The following is a 12,820-nucleotide window of genomic DNA, read 5'->3' as shown; positions in this document are numbered from 1 at the left end:
GTGTCTTGCACAAGCACCTATGTGCGCGTCTCGCGCGCGCCTGTGTGTGTGTGTGTGTGTGTGTCTCTCTCTCTCTCGCACGTGTGAGCGTGTGTCTCCCTCGGGCTTGCATGTGTCTGTCTGTGTCTCTCTCTCTCTCTCACAGGGAGTGCAAAGGGAGAGACTGAACACGAGAGGAAATCTTCAGCGCACACAAACCGATAGGGAAACTGGCTTGTTCCTATACCGAGTGTGTGGTCGTGAACAGAGGCAAAAGTTTGGCAAACTTTTTAGTTATAACCCGATTTGTACGTGTTCAGAGACGTTCGTGAACCGAGCCACAGTATTAGGTTCGTAATGTGTAAAATTATAACATAGTTTGACGTTTAATTGGCTTTTTCTTAACACCTCCCATTATCTGACATTTTTGCTTATCCGACGTTCTGCCGGCCTGTTTATGTCGGATAAGCGAGACTCTACTATATATAAATATATACACTTTATATCCATTCATCCATTATCCAACCCGCTATATCCTAACTACAGGGTCACGGGGGTCTGCTGGAGCCAATCCCAGCCAACACAGGGCGCAAGGCAGGAATCAAACCCTGGGCAGGGAGCCAGCCCACCGCAATATACTGTATATACAGTGTATGTATATATATATATATATATATATATATATATATATATATATATATATATATATATATATATATATATATATATATATTGTGGCAGTAGGGGGGCGCTAGTGCTTCCTTGAACCCTCAGGGACAACACCAGGTAAAAGTCCAAGACTCTTTTATTCTTTTACAAGACAGTGCACCAAGCACCTCCCACACTACACTATTCATCAACCAATACAGTACTCTAATCACTCCTCCTCGCCCAGACACTTTGCTCCTCTCCCTCCCAGCACAGCTCAGTGTCTGGACTGGTTTCTAGTCCTTTTATAGCCCCTGACCCGGAGGTGTTCCTGTCCAATCAGACCACAGTTCCTTATTCCTTCCGGGTCAGGGCAAACTGTCCTTTTCTTCACCCCGGGAGCACATCATTCCTTCCCGTCACGTGACCGTGACGTACTCCCGGGTCATAAGGCACAAGCCTCCTTACAGCGACTCCTGGTGGCCCCCAAGGTATCCAGCAGGGCTGTGTATACACACTACAAAGTCCATGAGGCCCTGCTGGATACCTCGGGGCACGATCCTGCTGTCGGGAGAGCTCCTCCTGGTGGCCTGGGGGTGAGGACCGGAACCAAAAGCCGGCAAACCTCCACAGTATATATATATATATATATATATATATATATATATATATATATATATATATATATATATATATATATATATATATATATATATATAATGCGTGCATAGACCAAAACTAAAACAAAATCTGGAAAAATGTGTTTATTGTGGGGCAGGGAAGATCTAACTCATCATTTGTCTTTAAAAAAGATGCTAGTAAAGCAAATAATTTCACAACAATTGCAACCCATTTTCTCCACTTTATTGTGTCTTTACTTCAATTGCAGGTATTTGGAGGGTCTTTTGCGTCAGGCTAGCAGTGGGATGATCACTCACTCACCTACAATGCAGACCTTCATTAACCAGCCAACTGAACAACAACAAAGCTTCAGAGCTCAAGAGTACACTGACATATCTGGTGAATCTGCTTTGTCGTATGACTGATCCGATTAAACAAGCAAAAAAGCTTGTCAAAAAATATAGAGGATTAACCTGAGAACTCATGTGTGTTTTCTTATCCTGACAGAAATGCAGGCACTAGCTGAACTGATTGGGCCCTATGGAGTGTTGTTCCTGAGGGAAAATCTTATGTGGCACATCACCTCTCAAATTGCTGAGCTTAAGGTGAGGCTCCTTATCGGAACTTTTGCATTTATTCATAGTTTTAGCTACTGTAAGTGTAATGCACTGTCTGGTTGTAAATCTTCATTTAATAATTTGCTGTTATAGTTTTCTTTTTCCATCACCAGACCCTTAAACTATAGCATTTGAACCTCTGAAGATGTAGAAGCTTTAGAGAACAGCATAGAAAATACAAATTTGAAAAGATGTTACATATGAAAAAAGCCAGTCATGTGCAATGAGAACCACAAATTGAATTAAAGAGATTGCAAATAAAGCATTGTTTTCTTTATATATTTCTACTTGTGATTGGTTAAAATTATGTATTATTTAGTTTTAAAATGTTTTGCAATGCTACTTTGGGTTTTACTCAGTGTCACCATTTTGAGTAACCATGGCTATGATGTGATGTCTTCCAGTGAGGAGATGTGAACCCAAAAGCTGAGCAGTGAAACACATTCGGTGCAACAATATATAAGCCAGTGCTGAGTCAAACTGGTTCAAGTTTGTGGATACAAAGATTTTACAAGAGCCTTAATTTTGATTCCTCAGATATTGAGTTTCATCTTCTGGTCCCTCCAGTTGCTTTTAATTGGTCCTTGTCAGTAAACTGGGCAATAATGGATTACTGGTTATGCATCATTACTCTATTACCGTTTTCCTTCCTCATTGGAAAAAATCACTTAATAACCGCTTTCATCCAAGACTGTAAAAACACTTGGAGATGCTTGCTTCATATTTAGATTTGGCAGTGCAACTCAAAAGTGGACAATTAAATGAAAATCTGTGTTAAACATGTCAAACAGTAACTACAAAAACCATAATGCTGAATGTTATCAAAAAACTAGTTACCTGTATAAATGAAAGACAACTGGAAGATAGATAAAGGGTTGGGGACCAGCTAGGACCCAATATAATGTTTGGGACCCTGTTTCATGGTGTCCGTCACAGCCTCTCTCAGGCTCTCTGTTCTTCCCTGAAGGGGATCCAGTAGTGAACATAAACGCCTGGTGACATCATTGCAGAAGAGGTGGGACCTCCTTGACTAAACTGGAAGTGATGTCAACCTCTGGTCATCAGTTGAGAACAGAGAGGCTGTTAGTGATCGCATTTCCCGTTAGTGGGGTCAAAGTGCTTACCTCTGAGGTTGCTTCCATTGCATGTCCATACAGCACCTAATAAGAATAATAAAACTGAATTCAAAACTGAGTGGCACTTGTTCATTTATAGAATAGTAAGCAATGATTACCTCTATACAAGTATTATATCTATAATAAAAAAAACCTTCATATTCTATGCATCAATGATTTTTTGTCAGATATAAGTGCAGTAAAAAGTACATTTATACTTAGATGTACCACAGTTGGATTTTTTGTAAATGATTTGCCATTCATTGTCCTGCATCATTACGATAAAACAGTTTATGCTCAGAAACATATTGCAATGGCTAGAAGACAATGTTTAAAGTTTCCTGGCATATTAAATGAAACATATACGGTTCACTTTCAGAAACTGGTCATTGAGAACATGGATGCTCTGGTGCAGATAAGATCCAACTTTGATAAGTCAGACCAAATGGCTGTATTACTCAAAAAGTTGCCCGGTAAGTGGAAAAGTATGCTTAGCTAAATAACATTGTTTATGTTACAAATCTGCATCACCGGCTGTGGTGGGCTGGTGCCCTGCCCTGGATTTGTTCCTGCCTTGCGCCCTGTGCTGGCTGGGATTGGCTCCAGCAGAACCCCCTGATCATGTGTTAGGATGTAGCAGGTTGGATAATGGATGGATGGATATACAGTATATATATACATATATACATATATACATATATACATATATATATATATATATATATATATATATATATATATATATATATGATGAAAAAATCAGACATTCAACCTAGATGGTGGTTTTCAGGTGACTTTTATACAGAGTCAGAAAATGGCTACAGGAAATTAGGTAATACAGGAAGTGATGTCATTGAGGAATTGCTGGAAGTGATGTCATCGTCGTGAGTCGGAAGTGACGTCATCAGACTGGGACCGGAAAGTGGCATCATCATTATGAGCCGGAAGTGACGTCATCAATATGGGACTGGAAATGATGTCATCAAATGGAGTAGGGAGTGATGTTGAGGAGCCATTTTCTGGAAGTGTTATTGTTGGAAGTGCATGTGAGTTATTTATCTTCTTTAGTTCTGAAAAATCAGAGAGAGAAGCATTAATACTGTCATTTAATCCCGCATCTGTCGATAAATCACTCACCTCTGGGCTTGCTGACTGCCTCCTAATTGCACGTGTGTGACTATATATATCTATATATAGTCATATATATATATATATATATATATATATATATAGCAAAATACCATATATATATATATATATATATATATATACTAGCAAAATACCAGCAGCAGAGAAGTAGTGTGTTAAAGAAGTAATGAAAAATTAAAGGAAACATTTTGAAAATAACGTAACATGATTGTCAATGTAATTGTTTTGCCATTGTTATGAGTGTTGCTGTCATATATATATATATATATATATATATATATATATATACACATACATACATACACACACACATTATATATACAGTATATATATCTATATATATCTATATCTATATCTCTCTCTATGTATATACATATACATACTGTACATACATACACACACACACACACACTATATATATATATATATCTATCTATCTATCTGTACATCTATATATCTATATATATATATATATATATATATATATATATATATATATATATACACACATACACAAACACACATTATATTTATATATATATATACAAACACACACATTATATCAATATCTATATATCTATACTAATAAAAAAGCCCTCACTCACTCACTCACTCACTCACTCACTCACTCACTCACTGACTCATCACTAATTCTCCAACTTCCCGTGTGGGTGGAAGGCTGAAATTTGGCAGGTTCATTCCTTACAGCTTCCTTACAAAAGTTGGGCAGGTTTTATATCGAAATTCTACGCGTAATGGTCATAACTGGAAGCAGTTTTCTCCATTTACTGTAATGGAGATGAGCTTCAACGCCGTGGGGCGGAGTTTCGTGACATCATCACGCCTCCCACGTAATCACGCAGTACATAGAAAACCAGGAAGACCTCAAAAAGCGCTTAAGAAAACATGCATTATATAATTGAGAAGGCAGCGAAACAATAAGAAGCGAGCGAGTGACATATACAACCATATTCATGAGTTCTGCTACTTGAAACAAAGCACGATGTAAACCTACACTTTAAATTAAGTTCATAGACAGGCTGCGCTGGCGTTTGTAATTTAGTGCCTGCCCATATAAGGCCGTCCGTCAGCGGCAATCCAATAGCAAACTGCCACTAAATATTCACGGGTGAAGGACTGTGCTTATGGAGAGGAAGATGAGATGGTCAGGGTGGTGTTTGACACAAACTCAGCGAAACTGCGAGAGAAAGTTTTAAGTGCCAGGACTAAGGTAACATTAAATACAGCCATGGACATAGCACGAGATGGCACCAGCACAGCTGGGAACCTTCGATGCATGTACACCGAGCGGCTCACGTGAACTGGCGCAGTGCACAGATAAAAGGCAACAGTTCCAAAGAGCTGAACAAAACCGAATTACACAATTGAAAAGGCAGCAAAAATATGAAGCGTCTGATAAGCATATTCATAAATCCAGCTACTGTGGAAACAAAGCACACGGTGGAAAAAGTCAATGTCCCGCTAAAGGAAGACAGTGTAAAAAAAACCCATGCATGCAGTGTGTCAGGTCTCAGATAAAGAAGAAGACGAGCTGTTTATTGATGCAGTAAGAAACGAATCGATGAATGAAACCTGTCATCTTTACAGCGATTGACAAACACGGAATGTAACTTGAACACAACACATCCTACAAATACGAACCTGATTGAAAGAAATAATGATAATCAAATCCTTGATGACAGCAACACTCAGTAACACTCACAAAACAAATACTGTATATTGACAGTCATGTTACGTTATTTTTAAAATGTTCCCTTTTCTTTTTCTAGCTTTTTTAACACACTACTTCTCCACTGCGATACGCGGGTATATATATATGTATATATATATAACCCGATCTACATACTCGAATAATGGATACTTTATTCGCCATCAATGATTGTTTTGGTAAAGCCATACTCAGTGTATTCATTAGATGAGCGGTAAAAAGTAAGAGCGAGGGAGGATGACTCATTGAGGCATGCAGGCTGTAGTGCGTCAACTCTATCTGAATTGCGATCACATTTGAAAAATATATCTTTTCAAGTTCTATTTAGTCCATATGTGTCAAACTCAAGGGCGGGCCACATCCGCCCGGCGTGTAATTATATCCGCCCACGAGATCATTTTATATACTGTATTATTGTTATTAATGGCCCGGGTATATGAAGCGCTGGTAACACAATAAACTACAGATCCCATAATGCAACGCTAGCTCACATGATGCTGAAGAGAAAAGTTGATTCTGAAAATAGAGCCTTTAAAAACCGATGGGAGGCTGAGTATATGTTTACTGAACCCGTGTGTCTCATTTGTGGAGCTATTGTGGCTGTAATTACAGAATTTAATCTAAGACGGCACTATAAAACAAAACATCAGGGTAACCTGAAAGACCTGAATGCAATGCAGAAGATACAGAAAGCAGAAGAATTAAATAAGAATCTGACACTTCAGCGGACGTTTTTACCCGTGCACAATCACAAAGTGATTTCAAGTGAAGTTGCTTTTATGGGAGACACAACCACTTGCCCCACTTTCCCTGTTGCCAAGTAATGTTAAACCAAGTCGTCACTACGGTGTTCCCAAATACGCACTTTGCTGATAAACTGAGCGCACTGAGTTTGCACGGCGCTTTGGTGACTTTGAAGAACAAAAAGTCTGTCTACATGCGGCTCGAACCTTGTGCATGTTTGGTAGCACATATCTGTGTGAGAAGCTCTTCTCAGTGATAAAGACTAACAAAACAGCACACAGGAGTCGCCTCACTGATGAGCACCTGCAATCCATCCTGAGAATCTCCACAACACAGAACCTCACAGCAAACAGAAACGAACTTGTGGCCAAAAAAAGATGCCAGGCGTCCAGCTCTAAAATGACATATGAGCAAAGACAACTGAATGATTTGATTTGTTATTGCTGAAAGGAACACATTTTATTTATATTTCCAGGTTTTGTTATGCAGCATGTTCATATTTGAATTTGTATAATTTTGACAGGATATATTTTTATGGAGAGCAAAATATTATAAGTTATTTTTATAGGTTTGAGTTGATTTATTCAGGAATAATATTCCTGTCTGTTTTTACCATTCCTACCAAAGATATTTCTGTCGACTAAATAAAAATTCCTTCTATTTAAAATTTAAATAGAACTTGAACAAATACGAAAGTTCATAATATCCACGCAGACTTGCACGTAAGAGCGGGAGTCATCCGTTTTAACAAGCAGCGTATTGCACTGATACGAAATAGCTGTGTGTGTATATATGTAGATATGTATGTATATGTATATATATGTGTGTATATATGTGTGTGTATGTATGTATGTATGTGTGTATATATATGTGTATATGTATAGATATGTATATATATATATGTTTGTGTGTGTGTGTAAATATATATATATATATATTTATATTTATATATATATATATATATATATGACAGCAACACTCATCACTCACAACAGTGACAAAACAATTACATTGACAATCATGTTACGTTATTTTCAAAATGTTTCCTTTTCTTTTCATTGCTTCTTTAACACACTACTTCTCCTTGAGCGGTATTTTACTATATATATATATATATATATATATATATATATATATATATATATATATATATATATATATATATATAAAGCAAAATACCCGTGCTTCGCAGTGGCAAAGTACTGCCTTAAAAGTTTTATTAAGAAGAAAATTAAACCTTTTTAAACTGAGGGAAAATATACCAATAATTATTTGTTAAGGATCTCTTTGTATACCACATTGTCAGTTCGGCCCTCCGGTTGTAATATGACCAAGCTGTGCGCTGAGCTTACTCTTAAGCATGCAACGTACAGTTGGCCATGTGAACAGTAATCTTGTCTCAAATCTCACAGCTTGGATTGCTGCTGTCATAATCGGTTTGAGTTTCATGGTTTGTTTCAATTACGACAGTATTTCTAGGACTTGTGTTGAAGTGACATTCGGCATCTGTCAAGCGTTGTAAGTATACAACCGGTTTCATCAATAACTTCACATGCAGCTTTTGAGAGTTTAAACATTCATAAACATCCACTACTGAAATCGTCACCTGTGAATCTAAGATGTTTAAGAGGCATTGGCGGTTGTCCAAAGGTGTAAAATATTTGGCCATTTTGGTACACTTGAAAGCGACAACCGAACAATTCAGCGGCAGCCATCAACTCACATGCAGATGCATAGGTGAAGGGCTTAAGCATTTCACTCTTCTAGTGCTCCTGTGTAGTATAATTATCTCCTGTACCGTCATCAGTCCACACCTTGAACCTGTACCAGTCATTCAATACATAAGACACAATGTTTCTCCGGATATCAAGAGTGAGCCTGATATGGACGTGCAATATGTAACAAAGAGAATGGAAAAGGCAGGCGGTATCTCCGGGCATGGAAACCACTCGGTAAGTGACAGTTCTTTGATCGATGGTGATCACCTCGATAGACATGTTAATGCGTGTACGGTTGGAATGATAAAGGAAATGGGTACCTGAACAATGTAAAGTAAGTCTAAAATACCTACACAATAACTATAATCGTAATAAATGAACAATAAAACAGCTGAGAAGCCGTTGATTAAATAAAAAGGCTGTAGTTATCAGCAGGGAGATGTGAATCCCGTGGCGAAGCAAGGAAGGGAATGGACAGACCGGAGTGACGGACGGCCTTATACAGGCAGGCAGCCAACAACGTGGGAGGCGTTGGGATGGGAGACCCAACGCCGCCTCACACGGTGACCGAGCTGCAGGCTATGGACGTATATATGTACGTAAGTAGGATTCAGTTAGCGTTGGGAACCCGTGTACCAAATTTCTTGAAGATGGGCCCATAAGTAACAAAGACTGTTGAAAAGTTCAATATGGCGGCCGACAGTGGCATCATACCACTGACATAAGTACCAAATTTCAGCCTTCTACCTACAGAGGAAGTTTGAGAATTAGTGATGTTGAAAAGTTCAATATGGCGGCTGACAGTGGCGTCATACCACCGAAATAAGTATGTACATTTGATTCGGTTAGTGCAGGGAAGCCGCCTACCAAATTTCGTGAAGATGGGGCCATGAATAAGAAAGTTCAACATGGAGGACGTTGTTGACCGTTATGACCGTTATGCATAGAATTTCGAAATGAAACCTGATGAACCTTTGTAAGTAAGCCGTAAAGAATGACCCTTCCAAATTTCAGCCTTCTACCTACACGGGAAGTTGGAGAATTACTGACGTTGGAAAGTTCAATATGGCGCCTGACAGTGGCGTCATACCACCGAAATAAGTATGTACATTGGTTTCGGTTAGCGCAGGGAAGCCGCCTACCAAATTTCGTGAAGATGGGGTCAGCCTTCTACCTACACGGGAAGTTGGAAAATTAGTGAAGTTGGAAAGTTCAATATGGCGGCCGACAGTGGCGTCATACCATTGAAATAAGTACGTATATCGGTTTCGGTTAGCGCAGGGAAGCCGCCTACCAAATTTCGTGAAGATGGGGCCATAAATAAGAAAGTACAACATGGCGGACGTTGTTGACCGTTATCGACCGTTATGACCGTTACGTGTAGAATTTCGAAATAAAACGTGCTTAACTTTTGTAAGTAAGCTGTAAGGAATAAGCCTGCCAAATTTCAGCCTTCTACCTACACGGGAAGTTGGAGAATTAGTGATGAGTCAGTCAGTGAGTCAGTCAGTCAGTGAGGGCTTTGCCTTTATATATATATATATATATATATATATATATATATATATATATATATATATATATATATATATATATATATACACACATATATGTGTGTGTGTGTGTGTGTGAACATACATGTGTGTATGTGAACATGACTGACTGCATCACCGGCTGGTCACTTGATAGAGCCCACTTTGAAAGATACAGCAGGACATTTGTAGGAAATAGGAACAAAAAATTAATATTAATATTTATTATTATTATCATTATTATTAAAACAAATGTAACAAATTGGAAGAGACCACTCTGTCACTTATTTGTTTAACCAATAGTTTAGCTGTCCCAATATCTCATCAAGATCCTTGTAAAAGGTTGTGAAGATTTCAGCTTCAAGTCCATGTCTAGATAGTTTGTTTCTGATTCCCAAAACTCTTTGCATAAAGAAATACTTCCTGGCTTCTTTCCTAAATGCACTTTCACTTAATTTTCACTGGTGTCCTCAAGTACATGATACAGTATTAAAATAAAAGAGTTTGTCAGGACCTACTTTATCAATGTCTTTGATGGTTTTGAAGATCTGAATAAGGTCTCCACACAGTCTCCTCTGCTTGAGAGTGAACAGATTCAATTCTCTGAATCACAGTAGGAGAAATTGTTAAGTCCTGGAGACCACTGAGGAGTAGCCTAAAGGATTGTTAATCAAGCACCCCATGAGTGAACTGCTATTGGGTAAATTAGGATTTTACACAGAAGGAAAGATGATCAGTTGTTATATAATTTATGTATACAAGGTGAAGGGACAATCATGTCTGTTTAAATCTACAGATAATGATGGAGTAAACTAATGCACAAGAAGAGTTAGCTGGAGGTTGTCAACAATCTAAGATTGTAAACTGAAACATTAGCAAAGAGTTTTGTATTCATTACCACTTGCCAGCGAGAGGACAGAAGGTGCAATTTTTTGGAGTCTAAGGCACACATGAACAGACTCGACACAAAGCCTAGTATGCAAGTACAACTCTAGATCTTCAAATACAGAGACTGAGTTGCAGCCCCAAAACCCCTTATACTTATGGAACCTTCTACAAGATATCACAGGGTACACAGTCATAACCCTTCAACAAATCCATAAAACACATGCAGACAGGATTGGCAAACTCTTTTGACCTCTCGGGTATCTTTTTAAAAGCAGTTGAATAGCTGTTCCACAGTAAAGTAATTAATTGGCATTACCTCCATCCAAAGCACTATTCCTGCTTTCCACACAGTATATTAAAGAAGTCTTTTAGGCTCTCTCACCGTATTTTTGGTTAGATACACATCTGTTTAATACTTTGAAGCTTTAAAATCGCTGCAAGCTCAAAGACATGCTCCACCCCAATTCCTTCCAGCAGTACTGCCTCCCAGAAGGACAAATTCATTGAGTTTTCACTTTGCTTTTCAATGATATCTTTCGTATCAGTCAGGGTTTCCCAATCTTTGCTGTAAAAAGCACAAGCAATGTTCTGCAGTCCTGAGTTATTGAATCATTTTCCATACCTGTTTTTATGCTGTTTACAAGTCATTGTCTGCGGCCTCACCAAACTCCTCCCACACATGGACTTTGTGTTAGCCACTGTTACAGCCACTGTTTTTGTGGCCTGCTGGCATCCATCTTTCTGATCTGGAGATCTTCCTGCTAACACTGCAATAAAGACCTCTGTCTTCACATTAAAAGCTTTTCCACCAATGGATCCTAGGTTTGCTACCATAACAGGTACCAACAATCATTTGGCCATAGTTTCTTTCAACTGCCTTAACCACTGAGGCTTTGGACAGGAACCATTCAGAATGTATGTCCTTGATCTCTCCATAGATCAGCGTTTCTCAACCTTTAAGTATTTGCAACCCGAGTTTTCATAACAGTTTTAATCGCACCCCCCCAATTTTTTTTTGGAAGGAGTCCATTAATACCAATTTGTTCTTTTTTAATTAATGATATATCATAGATGCATATTTTATTATACCTACTTAGCTTTGATCGACATTTATCTAACTCTATATTTATTTTTCTAGTATCAGAATGTAGTTTAAGTTAATTTGTTTTGGTTTCAATAGATGTATTTTTCATATTTTTGATTCTTGTTTTCTTTTTTTCACATCTTCGCACCCCCCTTTTTTGTTACTTTGCGCCCCCCTAGGGGGGCCCGCCCCACAGTTTGAGAACCACTGGCATAGATGAAGAAGAAACGTTTCCTCATTTGAGAAATGAGCTCATTACAAACAGAGGCATCTGTTAGTTATTCCAGGCTTTATATCTCACAGGTCTGTTCAATATCTCTGAAACAGCCGATTACACTGAATAATTAACTTTAGAGATTCAGAAACCCCATATTTATTTTCTGGGTATAAACTGTGTAATTCTATCTATCATTATTACTGAAGTGAATCTGAATTGTATCCACATGCCACCCAGAACACATTTTGATTGTTCTATTTGCATATTGTTTTGTTTTTCATAAAATTATTATTTTTTAACATTAATTTTGTTTACAATTTTATCACAATTGTTTCCTGGCTCAGGGTGCTACCATTTTGTGACTTCTTTGTTGTGGAAGTCGAGGTTCATTACCATTACGTGACTACAGGAAGTTTTATAGTGTGATGTCATCATACTGACATTATAAAACATGGCAGCTCCCTTTCTCCTGTGTCCAAGTTTCGGGATATTTCTAAAAAAACATAATATAGCGTTTGTTATTTCAAATCTATTGAGGGAGTTAGTTTTCCATGTGTTTTTGACTCTGATCTTTTTAATTTGTCTTGCACTTTCATGATAAACGTTTGTTTGCCTTTCCTGACTTTTGAGTCCTGCTCTGTGTTTTGTTTTTGAGCACTCTTCATCTCTGTCTCAGCACCTTTTTTGTTGCTTTTTTGCTTGCCATTTCCAAAACGTCTCAAGAATTACCTCCTGTATGTAAAATTCTATATTTCTTTACATTAAACATCATCTGCCAT

General features: G+C 38.1%; 1 protein-coding gene across 2 annotated transcripts in view; it reads left to right on the top strand.

Annotated features, from left to right (window-relative positions):
- The window catches only part of nckap1l (NCK associated protein 1 like), a 135,320-nt gene that overhangs the window by 85,332 nt on the left and 37,168 nt on the right, over positions 1–12,820 (top strand). For both annotated transcript variants that reach the window (XM_039746803.1, XM_039746802.1), the window contains exons 22-24: positions 1,517–1,647; positions 1,756–1,853; positions 3,360–3,453. In XM_039746803.1, coding sequence (XP_039602737.1) covers positions 1,517–1,647; positions 1,756–1,853; positions 3,360–3,453 — 323 coding nt within the window. The remainder of the gene's footprint in view (positions 1–1,516; positions 1,648–1,755; positions 1,854–3,359; positions 3,454–12,820) is intronic.

This window comes from Polypterus senegalus, chromosome 3, assembly GCF_016835505.1.
Source record: "Polypterus senegalus isolate Bchr_013 chromosome 3, ASM1683550v1, whole genome shotgun sequence".
NCBI classification, from domain to species: domain Eukaryota; kingdom Metazoa; phylum Chordata; class Cladistia; order Polypteriformes; family Polypteridae; genus Polypterus; species Polypterus senegalus.
The sequence above is the reverse complement of the archived record's forward strand: the minus strand, read 5'-3'. Positions and strand labels throughout refer to the sequence as shown.